Source organism: Rana temporaria, chromosome 2 (assembly GCF_905171775.1).
Source record: "Rana temporaria chromosome 2, aRanTem1.1, whole genome shotgun sequence".
In the NCBI taxonomy this organism is placed as follows: domain Eukaryota; kingdom Metazoa; phylum Chordata; class Amphibia; order Anura; family Ranidae; genus Rana; species Rana temporaria.
In genome coordinates, this window is record NC_053490.1 from 432,088,936 (window position 1) to 432,116,925 (window position 27,990).

A 27,990-nucleotide genomic window follows, 5' to 3' on the forward strand; every position below is an offset into this window, starting at 1 on the left:
CCGGCGGACAATCCCACCAGACATGTAACATGCTACCTTTTGCCTCGTGACAACGCCAACAAATGTCCGGTATATTTTGATTGATTTGATGCATTATAGAAGGGCACCTGTACCATCTACTCACCAACTTATATGCCTTTTCTTGTGATCTTGTATCTATTGAGGTTTTGTGAGTCAAAATAAAGCTTTTTTGCCAGTCTGCTAAAGCTATATTCTCTTGGAGTTCTTTCTCCCACTTCCGCGTGAACGGGGGGAGATCTGGATGGATTGAAAGCAAAAGGATAGAGTAAATTATAGAAATTGAGTGTGATATTGGTTCTTCTTGCAGTAGCAAGGATTCAAATGCAGTCAGTTCAGCATAGAAATCTAGTTTCGATGGGATTGATCGTATATAGCAAAAGGCTTGATGTCTCTGCAACCACTGCGCAGAGTTCTGAGGGGTCTTAGTCGATGGAAAATCTACCACTAGTAGTGAATCTGTCTGGAGGACTTGAGCAATTCTTCTATGGTCTTGTTTATACCAGGGCCCAAACGTGGTTGAGTGTAGGGCTGGTAAAAAATCCGGCGTTCCAAAAAAGGGGGTCATAGGGCTCAATTGTTTTGATATTTTATATATGGGTATCAGTCGGTCCCATATATACAGTGTTTGCCTAGTAAGGTCTACTGGTATTGAAAGGCCTTTTCGAAGGATAGGCGAGGTCCATGGAAGGGCGCATAAATCTATAGGATTCATATGTCCTTCCAATTGAACCCATTGCTTCGAGGTGGAGTGGTGAAACCAGTCCGTAATACGTGCTAATATAGTCGCTTTATGGTAAATCGAAACATCTGGTACCCCCACTCCACCTCTATTTTTTGGTAGAGATAGTGTCCCGAAACTAATTCTTGACTGGACTGAATTCCAGATAAACTTAGAAAATAGTCGGTGAATTTTACGAAAAAACACTGCCGGAAGGTGGATTGGAATTGTTTGAAACAAGTATAGAAGACGAGGGAGTATATCCATCTTAAGGGTATTAATTCTACCAAACCACGAAAGACGTTTGAGTGTATATGATGTCAGGGTCGTTTGGATTTTATTGAGCATCGGGAGAAAATTTAGAGAGTATAGTTGTGCTGGTGACGCTGAAATACTAATCCCTAAGTATCGAATCGACTCCGTACACGTCTTAAAAGGAAAGTTCTTCGATATTCGCTTCATTTTTCCTTGCGGGACAGATATATTAAGAAGTTCTGATTTGTTGCAATTAACTTTAAAATTACTAACTTCACTAAATCTCTGGAATTCTGAAAGTATAGATGGAATAGAGGTATGGGGGTTTGTTACAAATAGTAATAAATCATCTGCAAATAGGGCCAATTTTTCATGTAGGGGACCTACCTGAATGCCCGTTATGTCTTCATTTTGTCGCAGTGCATTTGCAAGGTGTTCCATTATTATAACATACAATAAATGATCATTTTGACATGGAATTAATCAGTTCTGTTGACAACGATCCATGCAATCCAAATAATCCATGCAACTGAAAAAAATCAGTTGACCGAATAAGTATTTTCTTGTTTGTGCTGAACTAAAGATCATGTTGGACCTTTCCTTTCTGTCTTTATAGCATAGAATTCATAGCATCATGTGTTTTTTGTACTGAAGATACATAATAGGTAAGGTTGAATAAAGACAATAGTCCATCCAGTTCAACCTGTGTAGGTGCACATGTGTCCGTGTCTATAATTATTTCCCATATCCCTGTAGGTTGTGTTCTTTAAGATGCACATCCAAGAGTCTCTTAGCCACTTAAAGCGGAGCTCCACCCTAAAGTGGAACTCCCGCTGATCGGAACCCTCCCCCCCTCCGGTGTCACATTTGACACCTTTTAGGAGGAGGGGGGTGCAGATACCTGTCTAAAGACAGGTATTTGCACCCACTTCCGGCCACACAGTCTCAGGCAGACTGCGGGCATTACGTCACCCCCCCCCCCCCCCCACCGTTGTGTGCTGGGAACACTCGGCTCCCAGTACACAGCGGGAGCCAATCAGCAGGCGCAGCGCAACTCGCGCAATTGCGCTTCACTTCCTGGTTCCCTCACCGAGGATGGCGGGGGGAGCAGCAGAGTGACGAGCGATCGCTTGTTCTCTGCTGCGGACGGCGCTGGACTCCAGGACAGGTAAGTGTCCTAATATTAAAAGTCAGCAGCTGCAGTATTTCTAGCTGCTGGCTTTTAATAAATTTTTTTCAGCGGACATCCTCTTTAAGGACCTGAAGGATTTACTCCCTTAAATTGTAAGTTGATCTTTACAGAAAAATCTGTAATGTAAACTTACACAGGTCCCCCTCCGCGCCTGCCCCCCCTCCCCCCGTTCCCACTGACCTGGACCGCCGCAATCTTCGGTTTTAAGCTCCGGTATATCCGTGCCAGGAGCCTGGGGCTTAGAAATTCATTCTGCATCTACACAGAGTCTTCATAGCTGTAAAATAAACGTACACAGGTCCCCCACCTCGCCCCCCCCCCCTGATCCCACTGTCCTGGACCGCCGCAATCTCTCTGGTTCTAAGCCCCGGTATATCAGTGCAAGGAGCCCGGGGCTTAGAAATCATCTCTGCCTCCACGCAGTTTCTTCATAGCTGACAGGACGGGCTATGCGGCTGTTGATTGGACGCGGGACGTTTTGGACATTCAGCTGAGAGGATTTCTAAACCCTGGACACCCGGCGCGGATATACCGGGGCTTAGAACTGGAAATTACCACGGTCCAGGTCAGCAGAACCTGGGGAGGTGAGGAGGGGGACCTGTGTAAGTTCACCTTACACAGTTTTCTGTAAAGATGAACTTACCCTTTAAAGACCAGGACATTTTTTTGTGATACGGCACTTCGTCAATTTAACTGACAATTGCGCGGTTGTGCGATGTTGTACCCACACACAATTGATGTCCTTTTTTATCCCACAAATAGAGCTTTCTTTTGGTGGTATTTGATCACCTCTGTGGTTTTTATTTTTTGTACTATAAACACAAAATTGCGACAATTTTGAAAAAATATATATATATTTTTTTCCTTTTGCTATAATAAATATCCCCCCCAAAAATATATAAAAAAAAATCTTCCTCAGTGTAGTAATAGCGTTGATCAGCGATTTTTAGCAGGACTGTGGCGGACAGATCGGACACTTTTGACACTTTTTTGGGGGACGAGTGACCTTTATACAGCGATCAGTGCTATAAAAAATGCACTGATTACTGTATAAAGGACACTGGCAGGGAAGGGGTTAACACTAATGGTGATCAAGGGGTAAATGTGTTCCCTGGGAGGTGTTTCTAACTGTGGGGGTAGTGTGCTGACTGGAGGAGGAAAGAGAGATCTCTGTTCCTTATCACTAGGAACAGACGATCTCTATCTCTACTCTCCTGTCAGAACGGGGATCTGTTAACATTGACAGATCCCCGTTTTGGCTCTTTGTGGAGCGAATGCGGGTGGTCAGCGGACATCGCGGCCGGCGGTCATGCGCATCAGTGCCACGGGCCCACTGTATCTATTGCACAAACTGTCGTACAGCTACGGCGATTCGCACAATAGAGCCAACCTGCCACAGTACAGTATAATGTTGGTCGGCAAGTGGTTAAGGAGGAGAAGGAGATGGAATGAAGGCCAACAAATGACTGCCCTGGGTCCGTCTGTGTTTTAATATGGCTCTGAGTGGTAGTATGTACCTTCCCATGTATTTCAGAGCATCCAAATCCAAGGCCCTCAGTTATGTGGTGACTTCATCTTTGCCGTTTGGTTTCCCTAATTAATTGATGAGCGGCGCCCCCCTGGCCTATAGTCGGGGGTGGGGTTAAGAGAAGGCAAGAGGTGGCACGCCAGGGCTCCAGCTACAAAGCTTAAATTGCTCTTTGCATAAAGCTGTATCTTGAGATCAATGGGAAAAAACAGTCCAAAAATAGCTTTGTGATTCCAACCTCTAAACTCTTTCTAACTGCAGTACTAGAAAAACATATTTCATATATTAAATGTATTGAAGCTAGCAAAAAATGTAAACAAAAATTAGCTGTGCGGCAGCACATTTCCCACTAGAGGAAGTAAACATCACTTTTCCAGCACGCAGACACATCCAATAATTCCAGTTTGGACAAGTTTAAGGGAAATCTGAAAGGGTCAGAAGTCAGTGGACAATCATATTTGTTAAGAATAAAAAGCCAAGAGTCTGCAAACAGGGACAGGTCACTTAAAGGGCCACTATACTCAACAAAAAATAGTACATAATGCCTTCTATTGGACAAAGCTTCTTATAAAACACTAACAATTGTGTAGAAATACCAACACTTATAAACAAAGAAGGGGTAATTGGGACTTTAAAGTGGAGTTCCACCCATAAATATAACATTACATTAGTAGTTTTAAAAAAATGTCATTAGTCCTTTAAGAGAATTTTTTTTTTTTTTAGTTTCCTTCAAAGTGTTGTTGCTAGGCAGAATAGTTAATCTTCCCTCTTCCTGCACCTAGGTGCTTAAGCTTCTTAACCTACACCGCACAGACTCCTGGGAATGTAGTGGGTGTAACTTTCCAGGAGTCTGTGCACTCCCCAGTCTCGAAGAATCATGTGACTTGGACAGTACAGGTGCTGAAACCTGATCTGAAACCTATTACACTGCTTGTGCAGCACTGAGCATGTGCGAGATCTGCAAGGCTGAAATCCAGGAAGTCATACAGTCTGGCTTCATGATGCCCACACTTAAGATGGCCCCAGTCAATTTCTATTTTATAAAGTGTCTAAATGCTGTAACAACCTAACAAAATGGACCTTAGTTTACAGACTAAACTTTACTAGAATACATTAAGCTTGTGTATTACAGGGGTATTTATATATAAAAAGTGAAATTGTGGCCGGAACTCCGCTTTAACCACTTCCAGCCCAAGGGACGTCATATGACGTCATGGACTTTGAGTGGGGATAGCTGAATGATGCCTGCAGCTACAGGCATCATCCAGATATCATCTTTTTCGGCCGCACCGTAAGAAAAATCATAGCGGCAGTTCAGCAGCTTGTTCGTTCTTACAAGCGGCCCCCCCCCCCCTCATCTCCTGCCACCCTCTGGTGCTCCTCCGGGCTCGCCTGTATGATCGGAGAAGGAATCGTTAGCTGGCGGAAGTTTACCATCGAGATTTCTGGTAACCAGATAGTTCCCCATCATCTCTGTGACCCTCAGAGGCCCGGGCGCAATGTTATGATGTCACGTTTGGGCTGGTGGAAGTAAACAAAGCCGAGGACGTGTCTGGAAAGGCCGCGAGAGTTTATTTAAAAAAAATGTATCTCAGCCTTTTCAGCCTGGAGGAGAGATGTGGGGTCTTATTGATGTGGGGGTCATCTTTCCATAAAGAGGACCTGTCACGCACTATTCCTATTATAAGGGATGTTTACATCCCTTGTAATAGGAATAAAAGTGACCAAAAAAATCTCTTTTAAAGATAAAGTGTAAATGTACAAAAATAAACGTTAAATAAAGAATAAAAAAAAATGTAAAGCGCCCCCGTCCCGGCGTGCTCCCGTATAGAAACGATTGCATACGCAAGTCGCACCCACGTATGTAAACGGCGTTCAAATCACACATGTTAGGTATCGCCACGAGCATTAGAGCAAAAGCAACAATTCTAGCCCAAGACCTCCTCTAGAACTCTAAACATGTAACCTGTAAAAAAAAATTTAATCGTTGCCAATGGAGATTTTTAAGTACCGAAGTTTGGTGCCTTTCCACGAGTGTGCGGAATTTTAAAGTGTGACATGTTAGGTATCTATTTACTTGGCGTGACTTCATCTTTTTACATTAGACAATTTTTTTTATATCGCTGCGCAAATACCATGTGACATAAAAAGTTGCAACAACCACCATTTTATTCCCTAGGGTCTCTGCTAAAAAAAAACATATAGAGTGTTTGGGGATTCTGAGTAATTTTCTAGAGAAAAAAAATGATGATTTTTACATGTAGGAGTAAAGTGCCAAAATTGGCCCAGATGGGAAGTGGTCAAATGAGGAATGTGCAACAACAGAAAGGCAGTCAGTGTAAAAACACAGTTTATTCCTTAGAATTGATTGCATAACATTTAAAAAAATCCATTTATGAGTTTGTATCCATATAAAAAACATGTAACAAAACATTGTATATAGAACAAGTAACAACAATAAATTGATACATTATATATTAAATATATGGAAACTGGCAAAAATATCAAGGTAATATATTGTAGGATAAATATGTAGCAACCATCCTAGACCACCTCAGGGACAGAGTATAAAAACAAATTATCTGCGTTTGTGTGTATGTGTGTATATGTATATGTGTGTGTGTGTATATATATATCATTTGGCCTGAGGTACGGGGGCGCAGGAGCCGAGAAAAGCCAAACATTGGCCTGCAGTACCTCATTTGGCCTGAGGTACGGGGGCGCAGGACCCGAGAAAAGCCAAACATTGGCCTGCAGTACCATATTTGGCCTGAGGTACGGGGGTGCAGGAAACAAGCCGAAGTGTCCTCAGGCCTTTTCGGCCGTTTTCTGAGCTCTCTGGCTCCCCCCGCCTCTGGCCGCATTTGGTATTGCATCCCATTGAAGTCAATGCGGAACAAATTATTTTCGTTTCCATAGACTTCAATGGGAAAACTCTCTTTGATATGCAAGTACTTTGGATTACGAGCATACTCCTGGAACGGATTATGCTCGTAATCCGAGGTTCAACTGTATATAGATAGATAGATAGATAGAGTTACATTATTTGGTATTCCAGAATACAAATGTGACCCCTGAAGTCCAAGAAGTATTTAACGGTGACCATGTCAAAAGAGGTTGGGTATCATAGAAGCGTAATTTTCTAACAATTAAACTAGAGGTCGACCGATATATCGGCAGGCCGATATAACGGACGATATTTGGCCATTTTGGAGAAATCGGCATCGACTGATTTTTTTCCAAATTAGGCCGATATTTAACATGGCCGCTAGCGGTGCCACGGCTCCGGAGCTAGGCCGAAGCCGCGCCCTTTCCTGATGCTGTGACCGCGGCTTCGACCTAGCGCCGGAGCCGCGGGCATCTTGGTACACCCAGCGCGGCAGCCAACCAGCGGGCCTGTAACAGCCAATCGGCGGCCGCCGCTGCTGACATCCTCCACTTAAAAAATTGTCACCTGACGTGCTGCGCGCCCTGCCTCTGCCTACAAACCCCAGAATACATATATAATAATTACTGTTGTGGTGGTGGGACTCTGTGCGACCTTAAAGATTGCTGGTTTACGCCATATTTTGGAGAGAAAGACGCACTAATTACACAGCTGTGTGTTCAGCTATTTAGTTCTGACCTGACTATGGCTCAGAGCCCCACCCAACAGACAGGAAGTCTGTGCTGGGAGTCAGGTGGACTCCCATCCCTGCATGGGTGCAGCCAGAGTATGCATGTCTGCAGGAGGCAGATGTCATTGGTGATTGAGCAGCAAGGCGCTGACCAGCAGTAAGCGAGGAGTAAGCTTAACTCCAGGAAACTCTATTTGTTCTGAGGAACAGACCTAAGGCCTAGGCTAAAGGCCTGAAACAGCCGGATGGTAGGAATGAAAGCCAGGAGGCTAAAGTGTTGAGTATGCAAGCTAGAGTAATGTTGGAACCCCCTGCGAGAGCTACTGATGTATATGTGAACTTTTTGTGCTTTTAAATAAAAGTGGGCTACCAGGCCCTTAAAAATTCAGTTCTGGATTGGTGTACTCACTAAAAACGCACCTACCGCTGGAGTCTGATCACCCCAATCTTACACTGTGCATATACGTTTTGGACTAAGAGGGCTAAAGAATATGGCCCCAACAGCATGGACATGTGGCTGCCCCCCGGACAGCTATAATATTTATTTATTTATTTAACCACCTCAATACCGGGTCTATTCTGGCACTTCTCTCCTTCATGTAAAAATCATCATATTTTTGCTAGAAAATTATTTAGAACCCCCAAATATTATATTCTTTCTTTTTAGCAGACACCCTAGGGAATAAATTGGCGGTCATTGCAACTTTTTATCTCGCACGGTATTTGCGCAGTCATTTTTCAAACGCCTTTTTTGGGGGGGGAGCGGTTTCATGAATTAAAAAATAACATAAAAGTAAGGTTGGCTCATTTTTTTTGTATAATGTGAAAGATGATGTTACGCCGAGTAAATAGATACCTAACTTGTCACACTTTAAAATTGCGCACACTCATGGAATGGCGCCAAACTTCAGTACTTAAAAATCTCCATAGGTGGCGCTTTAATTTTTTTTACAGGTTACCAGTTTAGAGTTACAGAGGAGGTCTAGTGCTAGAATTTTTGCAAATACTCTAACACACGCAGTGATACCTCACATGTGTGGTTTGAACGGCGTTTTTCATATGTGGGCGGACTTGCCTGTGTGTTCGCTTCACCAGATACCAGGGACAGGGGCGTTTTAAAAAAATTTTTTTTTTTTTTTATACACTTTTTTTTTTTTTTCCATAATTTTTTTTTTTTATCACTTTTATTCCTATTACAAGGAATGTAAACATCCCTTGTAATAGGAATCACTGTGACAGACTAGTTGAAGCTGTTATAACTGCAAAGGGTGGACCAAATTAATATTGAACCCTACGGACTAAGACTGGGGTGCCGTTTAAGTTGAAGTGTGAAAAGGCGGGTGTCCCAATACTTTTGGTAATATAGTGTAACTTATATCAAAGTTCAGATATAATATTCATTTGGAAATGTATGTGAGCACCTATCTTCCTTATTTGCTGTTTTATTTGTATGTTTGTCAACAGTGAATGATTTAGCTAACCAGTAACTGTAGACTGCAAATGACTAGCACCCCCTAGTGTTTGTGGAAAGTTTGCAGTCATTGCTTTGGAGAACAACAAATCGGACTGTTATACCATCTGTGATTGTCCTGTTCTGCATTAAAGTTTTATCCTCACCACTGTGGGAATGTCTTGTAACTGTTTTTATAGTATATCTAATTGTACTATAAACACTTAAAAAAGCAGACAAATAAGCCTTTTCAAGGTTAGTACTGCTTCTTCACTGCTCCATGGAATGCAAAGTATGTAAAGTAAGTGCTTTCCTATAGTGCTTAGCATATGGAAATGTGTTCTATCCAAAATGCCCATGTTTGTCTATCGGACATTTATACTGATGCACTGACCCAATAAAATTGAGGATTACATTAGTTTCTTTTTCTTTATATACTGTATATAAAAAGGATCAGCTTTAATTGGTTCTTACCGCTTTGGGTCGCCAGCACATCTTGGATCTGGGAGCTGGCCTCTGCACCGGCGCCGAATAGAGCCGAGCCGACCCGAGCTTCCTTCGGGAAGTCGTGACGCGCTGTGTGCGCCGTCGTTTAGCATGCCAATTGATTGGCATGTCAATAGGAACGCCCACTCCCGCGGGATTCCCTACCCAGAAGCCGCGGTGAATTCTATGGCTAAACGATATCTACAGGGGGAAAAAAAAAGGTCAGTGTCATGTTATTTGCAGAACTGGGCTGGATATAATGTTAGAATTTTTTTTATAGGGTGAACCTCCACTTTAAAGTCTAAACCGCTGGCAACAAAAGTGAGTACACCCCTAAGTGAAAATATGCAAATTGGGCCCAATTAGCCATTTTCCCTCCCTGCAGTAATTTCTTCAGTGGTGTCACATGAAAAGATGTAATGAAATATTTACAAAAATGTGAGGGGTGTACTCACTTTTGTGAGATATTGTATATTAAATAGAATTCAGTAAAATGGTAACAGTTGTTTTGCCTGGAAGTGCTCCTGAAATATAATAGGTTTAATATTCTGTGTTATCAGAGCTTTGCAGCAATAAAAGGTCATGTAGCTGGAGTGTCATGTGAACTGTGCACCTGGAAAGATATATCCCCGTTCACTCCAACATTAGTCTTCCGTACATCTGGGCCTACTTCCTGTGCTAAACATATTGTCAGATTGTCTCATCAGTCCAGAAATGGCAGCCAGCCACACATGTATCAGTGGTGAGGTTGCTAGGACAGATATAGACTTGGTCAAACACGTTTTCCACTTTTGTGCAGTAATTAACTCTAGCATATGGTATTACTCCTCTTCATTGGTTTGTCAGAAAACAGGAAATGTTCCATTGATAAGAGCAGAGGATGATGGCTCAGCAGTTATAGTGCTGAAAACCTGAACACTCCCCCGCCTACAAGCCTTGCAGACAGGATGTGTTGTAGATATTTGTGTTCTTACTTAATATTTCAGAGCTTGTTTTTCTTATTTTATCACATAACCAGTTACTTGCAGGAATAGGTCACAAAGTGAGAGAAAAAGTAGGACACTCATGGCTTTCTTCAAGACCAGGTGTTCTACCTCTCCTCACACCCACCATATTGAAGTCCTGTGAGGTGTTCTACCTCTCCTCACACCCACCATATTGAAGTCCTGTGAGGTGTTCTACCTCTCCTCACACCCACCATATTGAAGTCCTGTGAGGTGTTCTACCTCTCCTCACACCCACCATATTGAAGTCCTGTGAGGTGTTCTACCTCTCCTCACACCCACCATATTGAAGTCCTGTGAGGTGTTCTACCTCTCCTCACACCCACCATATTGATGTTGGCCAGGAGGGGTAGGGGGTCAGGCTGGCTTGGGGGGGAACTGTGCTTCCCGCACTGTAAAAGTGATCCATGGTTATATAGAATAAATATGATTGTAGAACCAAAGGCACTGAGGTTGAATCACTCTAAGGGCAGTTTAACACTGCAGCACAGTGTACCCCGGTTTTCATGCGGGTTACCTATAGACTTCTAGTAGATCTTGCAATTTTGGGGAGATTTCTGAAAGCACATCAAAGAAGACTTTTGGTGCGCTTTCAGTAAAAGGCACCAAAAACATGCAAACTAATAAAAGTCAATGGAAAACTGTGGGTAACCCACATGAAAACCTTGGGTACACCGCACTGCACAATCGTTGTGGCCAAACAGCAGAGCGGCAGTGTTGAACCCCCCTTATGGTGCCCTAGACAGTATTAAAGAAATGACAGAGATTTTTAAAGTGGTTGTAAGGTCTTAAGCCCTGTACACACGATCGGATATCTGATGGAATCTAATCCAATGGATTTTTTTGTCGCATATCCGATGAAGCTGACTTTCATCAGTCTTGCCTACACACCATCAGTCAAAGATCCGACCGTGCCAAAACGCGGTGACGCACAACACTACGACGAGCCGAAAAAAATGAAGTTCAATGCTTCCAAGCATGCGTCGACTTGTTTCTGAGCATGCATGGATTTTTCTTTGATGGAGTTCCATGCAGACGATCGTTTTTTTATGCATAGGAAACATTTAAAACATGTTCTATTTTTTTTTTCACCGATAGAAAAAAGACCGGTGGGGCCCACACACGATTGGTTTGTCCGATGAAAACAGTCCATCGGTCTGTTTTCATTGGACAAACCGATCGTGTGTACACGGCTTAAAGGTTCTTTTCCCTTAATGCACAAGTGTCAAACACAAGGCCCGTGGGCCAAATCCGGCCTGCCAGGCCATTTCATGTGGCCCTTGCACCTCTTTTGCGGCATCCTCTTTGTGACGGTATCGGTATGATATCCCTGTCAAAGATTCCCTTCTTCCATAAGAACATCAGCCCAATATTCCACTAGGAGGAATATTCCTGAGATCGCCCATTAAGCCACACATTAGTCCAGGCTTACTGCTAGAACAAGACAGACTTTAATGTTATATCACACAGCTTATATGTCATTTCCAAAACTGTTACAATGACAAATCTCCGCCCCCCTCACACTGGGGCTTCCATACAGATGATTAGACAGTCACGACGGAGCCGATGCTGAAAACACATTTTCTTTAGACAATGACATCAAGGACGCTGATTACTAGTTGTACTGAATACATTAACTAGACCGCTCGACCCCGCATATAGAGAGATAATTACCACACTGGAGCAATCAGAATAATTAACACAAGCCACTTAAACACAGATCTCCTTCACACAACACAATAGATCAATTAACCTTTAGAAATAGTGAGGGGACATTAGCACGTCAATAACCGGTTAGCCAGGACAGAATTACACAGGGCAAGCAGGGAGAATTAGACTGAGACATATAGGCAAATGCATCACACCCTTCATCTTGTCTCGGAAGTCCGCCCTTGTCTACACCTCCCCGGTCTCCGCATTCAGCTGACTCCAGCCATCCTCTGGTCCTCCTTCAGAACCTGCACTCTCTGCTTCCCAGCCCTGCCCCCAGCTTCTTCCTGGCACTTCTGTCTAGCAGCATTTGGGTCATTGGTTCAAATCCCAACCATGACACTACCCGCACAAAGTTTGCATTCTCTCCCTGTGCCTGTGTGGGTTTAAAAAAAAAAAAAAGCTTATATTACACTCACCCCCAAAGGGGCTGCTGTGAAGGTACCTAGGTTCTCCCAATTAGTACAGAGGCTGCCAGTCACACAAGCTCAGTCCTATGCACACCGAAATCTAAGACCCCTTTCACACTGAGACAGTTTTCAGGCATTATGGCGCCTGTAAAGCGTTTGAGAACTGCCTCTCATGCCTCCCCAATGTGAAAACCAGAGTGCTTTCACACTAGGGCGGTGCGCTTGCTGGACAAAAAGTACAGTTAAATCACACTTGTTTAATAATAAAAGTAAATAGAACAAACATAGTCAAAACATAGCCAAAGTTCAGTAACCAAAGCGGATAGTCAGACAAGCCAGAAAGTCAGGAAGCCAGAGGTCAGCATAGTGGAATAGCAAGCAGGATCCAGAAGGAATGTCAGCCAAGCAAGTCTTTTAACAGGAACGCAGGAGTCTCTGATGTTGACCAAGGTGAAGGCAGAGATCATCTGGGTTGGATGGCTTAAGTAGGCAGGACTGACAAGCACGATATCATCAACAAGTGAGTCACTGTGGAGAGATAGGAGCTGGCAATTAGCTGACAGCTGAGTGGCCAGCTCAGAGAAGGAAGGAGCCCTGACAGAACAATCTGTTCAAGCCTCCTGCATATTTATCACCTCCCCAACCACCTTCTGGTCCCCTCCTTCAACCGATCATTTAAATCTTGCAGCCCTCTGTTGTGGAAGATTCTTTCAGAGGCAGGTGGAAGTAATCAAGCTCCCATCTCAGGAAACCCTGAGCAGACCTATATAATCAATTACTGCTCCATTCGCTACAGTGGAGCAAAAAACTAAATTTACCTAGCATCCTAACCCAATGATGAGGGGCCTAGTCTCCTTTGGATTGTTGGCTTACCAGTGTGTGGTCCTACTGCACACTCTTCTTTGCTGGGATTAACTGGGAATTGGACTACTTTACCAGTTCACATAAACAATTCATAGCCAAAGAGAAACACCTTGATTTAGAGCTCTGACTTTCATAATTTCTATTGAGAAACAAAACTTTAAACATGAAATAGCAGATGTTGATACAAAGAAACAGTAATTTTTATAACATTGGTCACTTGACAGCCCAAGTACAGATGGTATTTCCTGTCACACTGCCACATAGATTCATGTGATCAATCCCAAGTCAATGTGATTTTGTAAAATAGTCTATTTAGCCTCGGAACTAAGAGCATATGGTACCGACAGGTTTACATATAGAGTGAACTCATGCTATTCTCCTCCAAGTGCGTTGTTGAGTAATGCAGATGCACATTGCAAGAACAATGGTTGTCACATTGTTTAAAACCATAAGCCAACTTTTAAACAGATAAAGGATCCCAGTAGTAAAGGTCCATACACACGATGAGAATATTGGACGAATAACCATTCCTTTTTTTCTTTTGCATGCTAGTTTCATATAAAAAATAAATAGTGTACTCAGCTTTTTGTACTGTAATGTATTCTTTCATTTCCGAGCATGCGTAGTCTTGTTGTTTAAAAAAAAAATGCAGACAAAAGCTGTACTGATTAAACGAAAATCCAACAATCTAGTATAAGATGAGAAAAAAAATTGGGGTTGTCCCTTCGTATAATTTTAGACGATTTATCGTAATCGGCTCTCGAAAGCTGTGTACTAACGATCAGATTATCGTAAGTTCCATTCAAAAGCGGTATTTTTAATCCTATTTTCTGATTGTGTGTACTAGGCTTAAAGGGGTTGTAATGGTTCATGTTTTTTCATCTTAATGCATCCTATGCCACATCCATGCCACTACAGTGCCTCACAAAAGTGTAATGGGTAGTCAAATTTAGATTTGACATTTATGCCCCTAGAACACCTAAAGGTGTTCCCTGCATGTTGGGCCTCTGTATATTTCCAGACTGTGTAAAAGTCTCACACATGTGGTATTGCCATACTCGGGAGGAGTAGCAGAATGTGTTTTGGGGTGTAGTTGCAAGTATGCATATGCCATGTGAGAGAAATAACCTGTTAATATGACCATTTTGTGAAAAACAATTGTAGGGAAAAAATGACAACTTTAAAAAACTCACCATACCTCTTACTAAATACCTTGGAATGTCTACTTTCTAAAAAGGGGGTCATTTGGGGGGGGGGGGTATTGGTACTGTCCTGGCTTGTTAGTGTTTCATGAAATAAGCTTTCTAGACTATAACTTTCACAAAGACTAAATAATATAGACTGATTTTGATTATTTTTTACCATAGATATAAGCAGTATAAATTTTGGACAAAATTTATGAAGAAAAATTACTAATTTACAACATTTTATAACAGAAACAAAGATTTTTTTTTTTTTTTCAAAATTGTCCATCTTTTTTTCATTTATAGCGCAAAAAAATAATAAACAGGTGATTATTAAATACGACCAAAAGAAAGCTCTATTTGTGTGAAAAAGAACATTTCATATGGGTGTCCAGTGGGCTAGTGGTTAATGCCCAGTGGTCCATGGACGTCCTCCTGTGCTCACGCTGCCTGCCTGCCTCCTGCAGGGCGTGGGCGGCGTGCCCTGTGCCACCGAGTCAATGGGATTTGACTGATCTCAGATGACAGTAAAGTGCCCATCCCAGGCCTTTACCATGTGATCAACTGTCAACCAATGACAGCTGATCACATGATGGAAACAGAAACCAGCAATCAGCTTTTTTTCCCCTCACACTGACAGCGTGAGGAGAAAAAATAAGCTGATTACCAGCTTGTGTAAACGGGACATCGGACCTGCACACTGACAGTCACTGCTGCTAAGCAGTGCCACCTACCAGTGCCCATCAGTACTGCTAAGCAGTGCCCACCAGTGCCACCTATCAGTGCCTCATCATCAGTGCTGCCTATTGGTATCACCTACCAGTGCCCATCAGTGCCACCTCTCAGTGCCACCTATTCATCAGTGCCTCCCGATTAGTGCCCACCAGTGCTGCCTTATCAGTGCCTATCAGTGCAGCCTCATTAGCACACATCAACGAAGAAGAAAAATTACCTGTTTTCCCAAAAAAATTACAAACTATGAAAACAAAATTTCTTCTCTTTTTTTTGTTTATTTAGCAAAAAATAAAAACCCTGTAGTAATTAAATACCACCAAAAGAAAGTTCTATTTGTGTGAAAAATTATAAAAATGTCATATGGGTACAGTGTTGTATAACCGTGCAATTGTCATTCAAAGAGTGACAGCGCTGAAAATTGGCCTGTGCAGGAAGGGGGTATATGTGCCCAGTAAGCAAGTGGTTAAAGCGGAGGTCCACACAAAAAGTGAACCTCTGCTTTTTGGAACCCTCCCCCCTCCGGTGTCACATTTGGCACTTTTCAGGGGGGAGCGGGTGCAGATACCTGTATAATACAGGTATTTGCACCCACTTCTGGGCATAGACTCCTGAGTCATGCCCCTCCCCCCGCTGTCTTCTGGGAAACGCACTAGTCCCAGGAGACAGCGGGGACCAGTGAGAACATGCCACGCGACTCGCGCATGCGCAGTAGGGAACCGGGAAGTGAAGCCGCAACTCTTCCCTTTCTGGTTTCCTCACCGAGAATGCCGGCGGGGGCAGCCGAAAGCCGAGCAATTGCTCGAATTCGGCTGCCGACATTGCGGGCACCCTGGACAGGTAAGTTTGCATTTATTAAAAGTCAGCAGCTGCAGTATTTGTAGCTGACGGCTTTTAAAAAAAAAATTTTTTAAGGCGAACCTCCGCTTTAAGTAAACCTGTTACTTTGTCCCACATTGGTTAAAAAAAGTGTTTAATTTTAGTCTCTAAAAGCTACGTTTAAAGTATAACTAAAGGCAAAACTTTTTTTTTTTAGATAGAGTTAAGAGGGATTAAAACACTTGTCAGGTTTTTATCATTGTAAGTGACCCCATTATGAACAGTCGCTCTCGCTATTTCCCATGTATAGCTTTTATTAGCAATAGTGAAACACAAATCACAAATTTTGGGTTGTCACTAGAACAGTAATAGAGGAGAAATCTTCCAATGGGGACAGTGACACTAGTTCTGGTGACAAGAGATATCCTTACTTTGGAGGGATTTTCTCTCACTTCCTGTTTTCCCGTGAGACAGGAAGTGAAGGGAAATCTCCCCAATTGGACAAAGATGGTAAAACAAAAATATGACGGGTTATAATCCTCCCTTTATCCAAAATGAAAAAAAAGGTTTGCCTTTAGTTCTGCTTTAAAACGAACCAAATTCCTAATAATAAATAACCTCTGTTCTGCACATTTATGTCTTCCTGCCCCCCTCCAGTGCTGAGATTACAGCTCCTATTCACAATATATCTTGTTTGTTCTCATTTTATAGTGAAATGTTGATTGATATTCTTATTTAATATGTGGTAAACACTAGGGATGAATCACAGATGTAGCAGTGTGAATATTACTGTGACATGAGCCAGAAGGTCTGGTGTGTCTGGCAGTATCTAATGTCTAGTGAGAGCTGTTCATCGTCAGCCATCTTTATTTACTAACAGAAAAATGAACTGCGACTTGTAGATTCTCTTTACTTGGACCGTATATACGCTTTGTGTTTGTTATGTGCTTGTATATGGTTAATGGTGCACATTACATTAGAAGAATTGAAAAAATATTATCGATTATATTTGTTATTCATCAAATCCCCTCACAAAAGGGTGTAACCATCATAATGTGGCTGCTCCTTAGGAGATTTGATGTTTTTTTTTATATTACTATTTATTTTACACTGTATTTTTATATTGTTTTATTTTATTTAGTTTGTATTTGCATAGTTTGGGCCCAGTGGATGTGATTAATACGTTTGTTGTTGATTATGGTAATGATCTCCAGGCTGGTGGATTTTATTTATTCCTCTTATGGCTGGGTTCACGCCTCCTGCGTGTGGGGAAATTGCAGCAAAACCCGCAACCGCAACTGACTGCAGTGAAAACGCACGGGGCTGCCATTCATTATGTATGGCACCCCACGCATATAAAATCAGTGTGTGTGTGTGGGAACCGCAGTGAAATGGCATGGTCAAAAAAGACCATGCCATTTCCCTGTGGCTGTGTTTTAGCAAAGGTGCATGCAGCTTTTTTTTTTTTTTGGGCAGAAACCAGGCACAGCAGCCCATTCATTTGACTGGGCTGCCGTGGCCACACAAACGTGGCCCACATGAAGCGCAGAGGTGTGAACCTTGGGTTACATATCATGTAGGATCAGGAGAATGAGCTACATATAAAAGGAGGACTAGGACAATAACATAAAGGGACCCTGTTTTGACTACAGCTGTATTGGACCCTGTTTTGACTACAGCTGTATTTGGAAGATCACCTCAGCAAGATGGCTGTTCTAACGCAATCTTTTTAGGGTGGTGTTAACCTTGAATAAAAAAGGATAATATATTAAGATAGTAACCTCACAAAAGTCTTGCTCATGCTATTTCCAGGCACAGATTTGCAAAAGCTTAAAGTGTTTGTAAAGGTAGGTTTATTTACCTTAGTACATTCTCTGTGCAGCTCCCCTCCCCCTCAGCCCCTCCTCATACTGACCCCAATCTCAATTCAGTGCTGTGCTTAAAGGGACACTAAAGGTTCCCCCCCCTTTGTTTTTTAAATAACAAACATGTCATACTTACCTCCACTGTGCAGCTCGTTTTGCACAGAGTGGCCCTGATCCTGGTCTTCTGGGGTCCCTCGGCGGCTGTCTCAGGTTCCTCCCCGCAAGAACTAACCCCCTTCATGGGAGCTCTCTCCCATGGGGGTTAGTTCTTGTGGTCACGCTCCCGTGATACAGTCTGTGGCTATAGCCGCTCACTGTATCACTCGGCCCCGGCGCGCCGTGTCATTGATTTGATTGACAGAAGTGGGAGCCAATGGCTGTGCTGCTATCAATCAACCAATGAATGAGCCGAGAAGCCGGACCGAGAAGCCAGCGCGTTCACGACGTGGGACTTTTGAGAGGTTAGGTAAGTAAACGGGGGGGCGCTAATCCTCTGATGTTTCTTCACCTTAATTGCATTAAGGTGAAAAAACATGAACCTTTACCACCCTTTAAGAGCAGCAGCACTCTCCGCTCTCTCTCCTCACTGGACATGGAGGCAGCAGCAGGAGTCATTGGCTCCTCCTGCTGTCAATCACAGCCAGAGAGCTGAGCTGAACAGTGCTGCGTGTGTCAATATACATCCTAAGTGTGGTTTGTGATTAAGCTTGCACATGTGCCCCCATAGCAGGCAGCTTGTTATGGGGGCAGTCCACAGGAGGAAGGAACCAAGAGTTCCAGCAGGTGACCCCAGAAGAGGAGGATTGGGTTTGCTCTGTGTAAAACCATTGCACAAAGTAGGGAAGTATAACATGTTTGGTATTTAAAAAAACTAGTTTAACAATCACTTTAAATTGTGTAGTAATACAATGATTTTCAATACAGTTATTGTGACCTGGAACCATAAGCACTAAAAACTTGTGTGAATTGAAATATGTGTACCATAGCCCAGCACATAAACTATCCCACACCTAAAGTCACACTAAAGGCAAAACTTTCTTATTCATTTTGTATAGAGTTAGAGAGGATTATAATGCTTGTCATTTGCCATCTGTGTCCTATAGCCAAAACAGGAAGTGAGAGGAAATCCCTCCAAAGTGAGGGAATCCCTGGTTGTCACTAATTGTAAGAGGCTCTAATAGGCCTCAAAATAGGGTGGGCTTGGGGCACAGAGATTGTCAATATTCGCTATTTGTAACACTGAACCTCCTCCTGGCCAATCAGGAAGCGGGTCTTGGGACCTGTCACCCGATTGACTGAAAGAACAGGTGATCCTATTGGACTTGTGACACATACAATTGACAAGTAAAGGTGCAAAAACCTGAAAATATTATTCCCACAATGTAAAAAAAATGTCTGAATGGACAGTCTAAAAAGTCCATAAATTAACCCTTTTAAAGGGGTTGTAAAGACAAAAATATTTTCCTCTTAAATTAAAGTCTGACAGTAGCTGATAAAGTAAAAAGTAATGTTTTGCATTATAACTAGTTTGATACCTGTTGAAATCGAGCTGTTTTCTTCACCTCCAGCACTCCTGAATCGTTATTCTCACTGACTTCCTGGTTTGCGGTGCACATTCATTCTTGCTACATCACGGCCTAATGGGAACTACAGTTCCCATTAGGCTTAGCCTCCATGCCTGTGAGGGATAAGAGAGCATCTTCACGCAGGGCTGTAGTCATAGGGAGGGGGTGAGCACATTCTGCTTTCCACCATGCAAAACGGCTCAGATGCTGGTGGAAAGCAAGAAGAGGAGAGACAGGAAATGGAATTTTCAAACCTGGATTACTGTATTTTGGAGGTCAAAAGGAAAAACGAGGTAAGTGATATCTAAATGCTCTAGCTTACAGCAATCAATTGATCTAATAAAAAACGAACCTTTAGTGATCCTTTAAGTCTTAAGGCTTAACCTAATCGTAATACTTCAAAAACCTAATTGGACCTTTCGTTTGCTAATCATTTTGTATCCTGCCAATTGCCATGTTTATCTTTTCATAAAGTCCTCTTCACTTTTTTTCATCATCCTTGATATTTCTGCTGATGTCCTTCGCAACCTTTCAGCCACATCCTGTCTGCATGCATTCCCTCCAGTGTCAGCTGCACCTCAATGCTCAGGGCCAGCTTCCTGGTAATTACACCTCAATGCTCGCCTGAGCAACGTGAGAGCGCATGGCCACCTACGGTCTCCATCAGGGGTATGAAGGGCTAACTCACAATGTAGGAGGATTATTGGGAAACAAATTTTGGAATTATATTAAAGTGGAGAGACTTGCCTTTCCTTCAACGGTCTTCGTCCCATGCCGAGGCCAGCATCTTCTGCTGGCTGCCAGTCATATTTATTAGCCAGTGCCGGATGACATCACTGCTGCGCACACACAGGAGTCAGTTGTCCCAGCACACAAGGTCCATGCTGGCAATGAAAGCTGAGTTTACATGCCAGAGAAGACAGTGAGCAGGTAGTCTACAATAGAGAGCCTGCCTGCTCGCAGTTTGTGACAGCGGAACTTTAGTAATTGGGTTTACATCTATTCGAAAGACCTCCCCTCCTAAATGTTGACCCTACTCTAACCCATAAAATAAACCCTCCAACCCATGGCCCTAAGCCCATAGACAGTATCAAAATATAGATATCCATATAGAATGCCTATCTCCTTTATGTCGTATAATTGCCCCTAGTGATAACCTTTTAGATGAACTTCTGGTTGTGTTCTGTGGGTGTTGTTTCGTTTCACTTCTCTTGCACTCTGTTAAACTCCACAAGTCACCCGACATAACAGTCTATGTGTAAGCACTTTCAAACAACTTCCTCCCTATGCTATTTTCACTCATTCTGACTACAGTATATCTAAACTTCTAAGCCATTAAACCATATATTATGAAGTTTTAAAGCATTCTGTTTTACCAAAATTTTAAACAGAAATCCAACCAACAAAAAAAAGTACCGGTAATTGAACCTCAGCTAGCTCTATAGCCTGGAGCTGGAGTAGAGATGGTCATCATTTGTCAGTTAATCTCTGGAGGTGGAACTAAGCTTCTGGAGGCTCCTCTGTTGAGATTCTAATTCCAGTTTTAGCAATTTAGACTATATTAGACATTTTCTTCCCAAATAATTTAAATAAAACAAAAATTGTTCTAATACCAAATTCCTTTATTTTCAGTGGAAAATTGGTGTCTCCAAAATGGAAGAATTTCAAGGGCTTAAGACTACTGTGGAGAGACAAGATCCGTCTGAACAATGCTATCTGGAGAGCCTGGTACTTACAATGTGAGGAAATATGTATATAAATATATCTGAAATAAAGTTTATAGCCTAAGGCTTTGTTCACATTTGAGCATTCACTGTTTCAGGTCCGAATTCAGCCCAAATTTTGAATTAAATTTGAACACGAAACGGACCAAAAGACGCACAGGGCTCCCGTGCAATTCACATCGGACCTGCTGTGGAGATATGTAAACTGGCTCCATAGAGAGCCGGTCACAATCTCCTGCTGTGTGAATTTGCACTCCTGTGAACCCAGCCTCAATGTTTAAATGTGTGGGATCTACACATTTGCTGCTGGAAATAACTTTCCCAAACTTAGACTATATACAGGTCATTCTCAAAAAATTAGCATATTGTGATAAAGTTCATTATTTTCTGTAATGTACTGATAAACATTAGACTTTCATATATTTTAGATTCATTACACACAACTGAAGTAGTTCAAGCCTTTTTATTGTTTTAATATTGATGATTTTGGCATACAGCTCATGAAAACCCAAAATTCCTATCTCAAAAAATTAGCATATCATGAAAAGGTTCTCTAAACAAGCTCCTAACCTAATCATCTGAATCAACTAATTAACTCTAAACACCTGCAAAAGATTCCTGAGGCTTTTAAAAACTCCCAGCCTGGTTCATTACTCCAAACCGCAATCATGGGTAAGACTGCCGACCTGACTGCTGTCCAGAAGGCCATCATTGACACCCTCAAGCAAGAGGGTAAGACACAGAAAGAAATTTCTGAACGAATAGGCTGTTCCCAGAGTGCCGCATTCCCCAGGTCAAGCCACTTTTGAACCAGAAACAGCGGCAGAAGCGCCTGACCTGGGCTACAGAGAAGCAACCCTGGACTGTTGCTCAGTGGTCCAAAGTACTTTTTTCTGATGAAAGCTAATTTTGCATGTCATTCGGTAATCAAGGTGCCAGAGTCTGGAGGAAGACTGGGGAGAGGGAAATGCCAAAATGCCTGAAGTCCAGTGTCAAGTACCCACAGTCAGTGATGGTCTGGGGTGCCATGTCAGCTGCTGGTGTTGGTCCACTGTGTTTTATCAAGGGCAGGGTGAATGCAGCTAGCTATCAGGAGATTTTGGAGCACTTCATGCTTCCATCTGCTGAAAAGCTTTATGGAGATGAAGATTTCATTTTTCAGCACGACCTGGCACCTGCTCACAGTGCCAAAACCACTGGTAAATGGTTTACTGACCATGGTATTAATGTGCTCAATTGGCCTGCCAACTCTCCTGACCTGAACCCCATAGAGAATCTGTGGGATATTGGGAAGAGAAAGTTAAGAGACGCAAGACCCAACACTCTGGATGAGCTTAAGGCCGCTACCGAAGCATCCTGGGCCTCCATAACACCTCAGCAGTGCCACAGGCTGATTGCCTTCATGCCACGCCGCATTGAAGCAGTCATTTCTGCAAAAGGATTCCCGACCAAGTATTGAGTGCATAACTGAACATAATTATTTGAAGGTTGACTTTTTTTTTATTAAAAACACTTTTCTTGAGGGCGTGGCTTAGCTGGGGATGTAGACGGTCGCACGTCCTGTGAGCTCCGCCGATCATCCGCTCGATTATCCTGCTGACAAGCCGTTCGTGGCTTTACTTTGGTCCCGCTACTTACCTGGACTCCCCTGGCTGCTACAGCGACCCTCGACGGTACCGGATCGGGCGTAGATAAGATGTCCCGGCGCAATGCACAAGGCCGCACGGCCCCGGACCACGCGATCCAAGATGGCGGCGCCGCGCAGTCGGCGAAAGAGAAATACAAAGCCGCGGCTCAGAAGTTGTTCTCCCCGATCAGCACACGCGAGCTCCTGGAGGTCCCTGGGGATGGCGGAGACAACCGGAGCGGGTCCCAATCCGATGCCGACGACACTGTGCCCCTGGAGGACCCATCCGCACCAGTGCTGCCGTGGAACACAGTGAGTACATCACCAGGGTCCCATGGGCTGGATGCGGTGGAGGCCTCAGGCCCGGACGGGCCTGAGCCCACACTAAGGGACATCTTTGCAGCAATTACGGCCTGCAATGCCTCAGTGACACACCTGGCATCAGAACTTAAGGGGGTAAAGGCAGAAATGACATACATGCGCCAGGACATGCAGAAGCTGCGGGACCGCACTACTGATGTTGAGGGCCGTGTTAGTGTATTGGAGGATGATATAGCCCCTATGCAGAGGGAGGCACATGCCCAACAACTGATGGTCGCTAAACATGCGGCAAAAATTGACGAACTCGAAAATAGAATGCGCCGCAATAATGTTAGAGCCATTGGAATACCAGAAAGAATGGAGGGAAAGAATCCGGTAGCATTCATAGAGCAATGGCTGACAGAGAAATTCGGAAAAGACTCTTTTTCACAAATGTTTGCGGTGGAACGCGCACACCGTGTCCCCCTGAGGCCTTTACCCCCGGGGAACCCGCCCAGGGCCTTTCTGTTTAAACTGTTACACTACAGGGACAGGGATGTCATCCTGTCTAAGGCACGCACCCTGGGGGAGGCTCTAGTTATAGATAACTCCAAGATATCCTTATTTCCGGACTTTTCAGCAGAGGTGCAAAAGCAGCGCGCCCAATTTAATGATGTCAAAAAGCGGTTGCGATTCCTGGAATTACAGTATGCCATGCTTTATCCTGCTAAGCTCCGTGTGGTAGCTAGAAATGAAGTGCACTTCTTTGAGAGACCTGCCCAAGCCATGCAATGGATGGATAGAGAGGAGCGCTCTCTGCGTGAAGATTTGGGGAGAAGACGCAGGAATGAGTGACCGCCACATGCTTCACTCACAAGCACCAACATTATTACCTAACAGCGGGACAGGAATGATGTCCTATTTCAACCTCCTTCCAAGGCGGAGAACTGTTTCCACAGGAGGTGTTCGCACAGTTTAAATATGTTTTGTTCTACACTGAAAAAAGATCCGCTGGAGGCGGATGCCCTTAAGCTGGCTAGTGAACTTTGCCCACTAGAACTGAGTCCCTCGTGGACAAGAAGTCTCATCGACGGTTTTTTATTATTTTTGGTTCCTTTGAGCTTGATAATGGTTCTCTTGAATGATATGTCTACAGTCTGCTTGACATTTGTTTCCACAGGTTGTGCCCAATGCGCCTGGACTGAGACATTGGGGAGACCTCACCCTGTGTTTTATGCTCCCCATAACATTAGAAATGAGATTCTCTTCTCCTCCCCACCTGGTCACTCTCGCTACTATTATTTTTTTGTGTTCTGTCCCGACCGAGATGGAATAGCGTTTATTTTATTATTTGTAAGATGGTCCTGGCCTATTGACTTGAAATGCATTTATGTGGTGTTCGCTGCAGATGATTCTATACTTAGGACATGGCAGTACAGATTGTGTTAACTAGCTGGAATGTTAGAGGGCTGGGAGATAAAGTGAAACGCATGGCAGTAGGTCATGTGCTTAAACGGCTGGGCTCCTCAGTGGTGTGCCTGCAGGAGACACATATTCTACCAGGTCAGGAATCTCCATTTTCCTCTAGGCTGTATAGCAACCAGTACCACTCTGCTTTTTCATCGTATGCCAGAGGGGTCAGTACACTTATTGGCATAAATGTACCGTATACGTTTATCTCCTCACTAATAGACCCTGGAGGTCGTTTTATTTTTTTGCATTGTTCCCTAAATGGCATACCATGTATTATAGCCAACATATATATACCGCCACCTTTTTCGGCGGAGGTTCTTAAGACCCTGGCCACCTTCTTGTCACGTCACCCCGGTGTCCCCGCTCTTGTAGTGGGGGACTTTAATAATTTTTTGTGTGCCGACCTTGACAAGTTTTCTCCTGGGGCGCGGGCGGCCACACCTAGGAGGAGCCAGACGCCTTTTGCTCGGCTTCTACAGGAGCTGGGGTTAAGAGATGTCTGGAGGCTTGCTCACCCACAGGAGAGATGTTACTCTTGCCACTCCGCCTCGCATAGGGGCCTTTCTAGAATTGATCTGGGCCTGGGCAACAGTGAGATGCTTCCCCTGGTTTCGTCCATAAAGTACGAGGCCAGGACTGTTTCTGACCACTCGCCTTTATGTATTGAGATACTGGCGTCTGGAATCTCTAAGCGCACTTGCTGGAGGCTCAATCCCTTCTGGATGTCGCTGTTCCCAGCCCCTGATCCTATTCATACTGAACTAGTAAACTTTGTTAGGATTAACAGGAATTCCACGGGCCTGGGTGTCCTTTGGGATGCTCTTAAAGCCTTTTTGAGGGGCCAGTTTATTAGGTCTATCAACTCCATTAAAACGGGGACGAAGTCTTGGGAACAATTCGTGCTTCGGGAGGCTGGGAGGGCTGAGTCGGCTTATGTGGACTCCCCCTCTGAGCATACCGAAAGGGCATGGAATGAGGCTCAGAATATGGTTAAGCATGTGACTATGACCAGGGCGGAGAATAAAAGATTTTTCCTTCAGCAGAAGTACTTCGAAGACGGGGAGGGCACAGGTCATATGCTGGCTATGATGGTGAGAGCACAAAGGGGCTCGCCACACATAGAGTCAATAACTAATGTCTCGGGGTCACTGGTCTCATCTCATGCGGATGTGCTATCCACATTTAAAGATTTCTATGCTGATGTGTATTCCTCTAAAGTCTCACCTACTACTGAGGAGATTGCCTCCTTTTTGGATCAGTGCCACCTCCCGCGTCTATCGGCCGCAGACGTGGCGCAATTGAGTGCGCCGCTCACGACTGATGAACTACTGGAGGCATTGGCGCTTTCCTCTCCTGGCAAGTCTCCGGGCTCGGATGGCTTGCCGGCGGAGGTATATGGGCGCTACTCTGAAGGCCTGATACCTCTTTTGAAAGAAGTGTTTATAGATGCGTATGATCAGGGGTCCCTGCCCCAATCCATGAATGAGGCCATTATAGTTCTCCTATTGAAACCTGGTAAGGATGCCCAAAGTGCTGACTCCTATAGACCTATATCACTACTGACAACAGACGTTAAACTACTGGCTAGGGTATTGGCCACCAGGCTCGCTAAAGTTATAACTAAACTAGTCCATACGGACCAATCAGGTTTTATTCCTTCCCGGTCAACTGCCCTCAACATTAGACGCCTCTTCCTTAATTTACAGATACCTGTAGACAACGAGAAACAGAGGGCGATCCTGTCATTAGACGCTGCCAAAGCCTTTGACAGCGTCGAATGGCCCTATTTGTGGGAGGTCCTGGGACGCTTTGGACTGGGTGACAGTTTTATTAGATGGGTTCGGTTACTCTATGCTGCCCCCACGGCCAGGCTTCGAGTGAACGGGGACCTTACGGACCCCTTTCCGCTCTACAGAGGCACAAGGCAGGGGTGCCCTTTATCGCCCCTGCTTTTTGCACTAGCCCTCGAGCCGTTAGCGGCGCGGATAAGGTCCTCCCCTGAGATAATCGGTTTTGAGAGAGGTGAACAGATAGAGAAGATTTCTCTTTACGCAGACGATACCCTGTTGTATCTGGGAGATGTGGATACATCTCTTACGGCAGCTATGGAATTGATCCAACGGTTCGGCTCCTTGTCGGGGTTCTCGATAAATTGGGGTAAATCCGTCATTTTGCCTGTGGATGGTCCGGTTGCCTCTCTACCGGAGGCGGCGGGGTCACTGAAGGTGGTGGAATCTTTTAAATACTTAGGAGTTCAGGTGTCAGCTAACCCACAGAAATACTTGGAGGAGAATTTGTTGCCCCTTTTCCAACGACTGCAAATGACCTGTAATACCTGGTGCAAACTTCCGCTCTCAGTAATTGGTAGAATAAATCTAATAAAAATGGTGTGGGGCCCCCAACTTCTATACATTATGCACAATTCCCCTCAGTGGATACCTCGTCGTTGGTTCACCCGGATAGATTCCTTGTTTAGATCACTGATTTGGAAAAAAAAAGTGGCCCGTATCAGATTGTCCACGTTACAATATGATAAAGACCAGGGAGGAGCGGCTGTCCCTAATCCTAAATTCTACTTCTTAGCCTCTCAAATGCAGCATCTGTGTGGCATGGGGCGGGCCAATGATAATGACTCAATTGATACTCTACTGCGAACGGGTTCGGGGAGTGCGTCGGTCCTAGCAAATTTGGAGGCGGGTTTTCCGCATCTGCCTCAGGCGGCACCCACCGTGGTCCTCCTTAGGAAGCTGTGGTCTATGGTTAGATCCACCTTGGGTGTCTCGGGATTTCTTGCGGACACTCCTTTGTGGGACAACCTAAACCTAATGGAGGTCTTCAGGCTTGAAGGCTTTCAGGTTTGGAAACTGGCAGGAATTAAGAACATCGCCCAGATTTACAGTAACAATGTGCTTAAATCATTTCAGGATTTACAAAATGAATTTGGTCTACCCAGACAACAATTTTATAGGTATCTACAACTCAGGCATGCCCTTCGGGCACAGGGGCAGGTGTCGGTTCTCCAGCTATCTGGGAATAGGCTGTTAACTGAGGTATTTTCTGGCACGGAAAGAAAGGGTATGATATCCCATGTATACTCCTCGCTATTGTCGTCTGTGCAAAACTCAGCAACTCTGCCATGCAGAAGAGGGTGGACAGAGGATTTGGGGGACATTGATGGCGAGACCTGGGAAATTTGTTTACAGGCTGGCCCTCTCACTTCTGTCTCGCAGTCTCACAGGTTGTCTCACCTGTTCCTGTTACACAGGGTTTATCGTACGCCTATTCAACTGTTTCGATGGGGAAGAAGGGACTCTTCACTGTGTCCCAAGCTATGCGAGGGGGAGGGGTCGCTTATTCACCTGATGTGGAGGTGCCCCAAGTTACACCGGTTCTGGAGGAGTGTCACAGAGGTTATCTCCTCGGTGTATCAAGTTAGGGTCCCACTG

General features: G+C 44.1%; 1 protein-coding gene across 1 annotated transcript in view; it reads left to right on the top strand.

Moving 5' to 3' along the window:
• The window catches only part of MLXIPL (MLX interacting protein like), a 187,254-nt gene that overhangs the window by 42,818 nt on the left and 116,446 nt on the right, over positions 1 to 27,990 (top strand). The window contains exon 2 of the mRNA XM_040338321.1: positions 21,053 to 21,159. Within this exon, the coding sequence (XP_040194255.1) occupies positions 21,053 to 21,159 (107 nt within the window). The remainder of the gene's footprint in view (positions 1 to 21,052; positions 21,160 to 27,990) is intronic.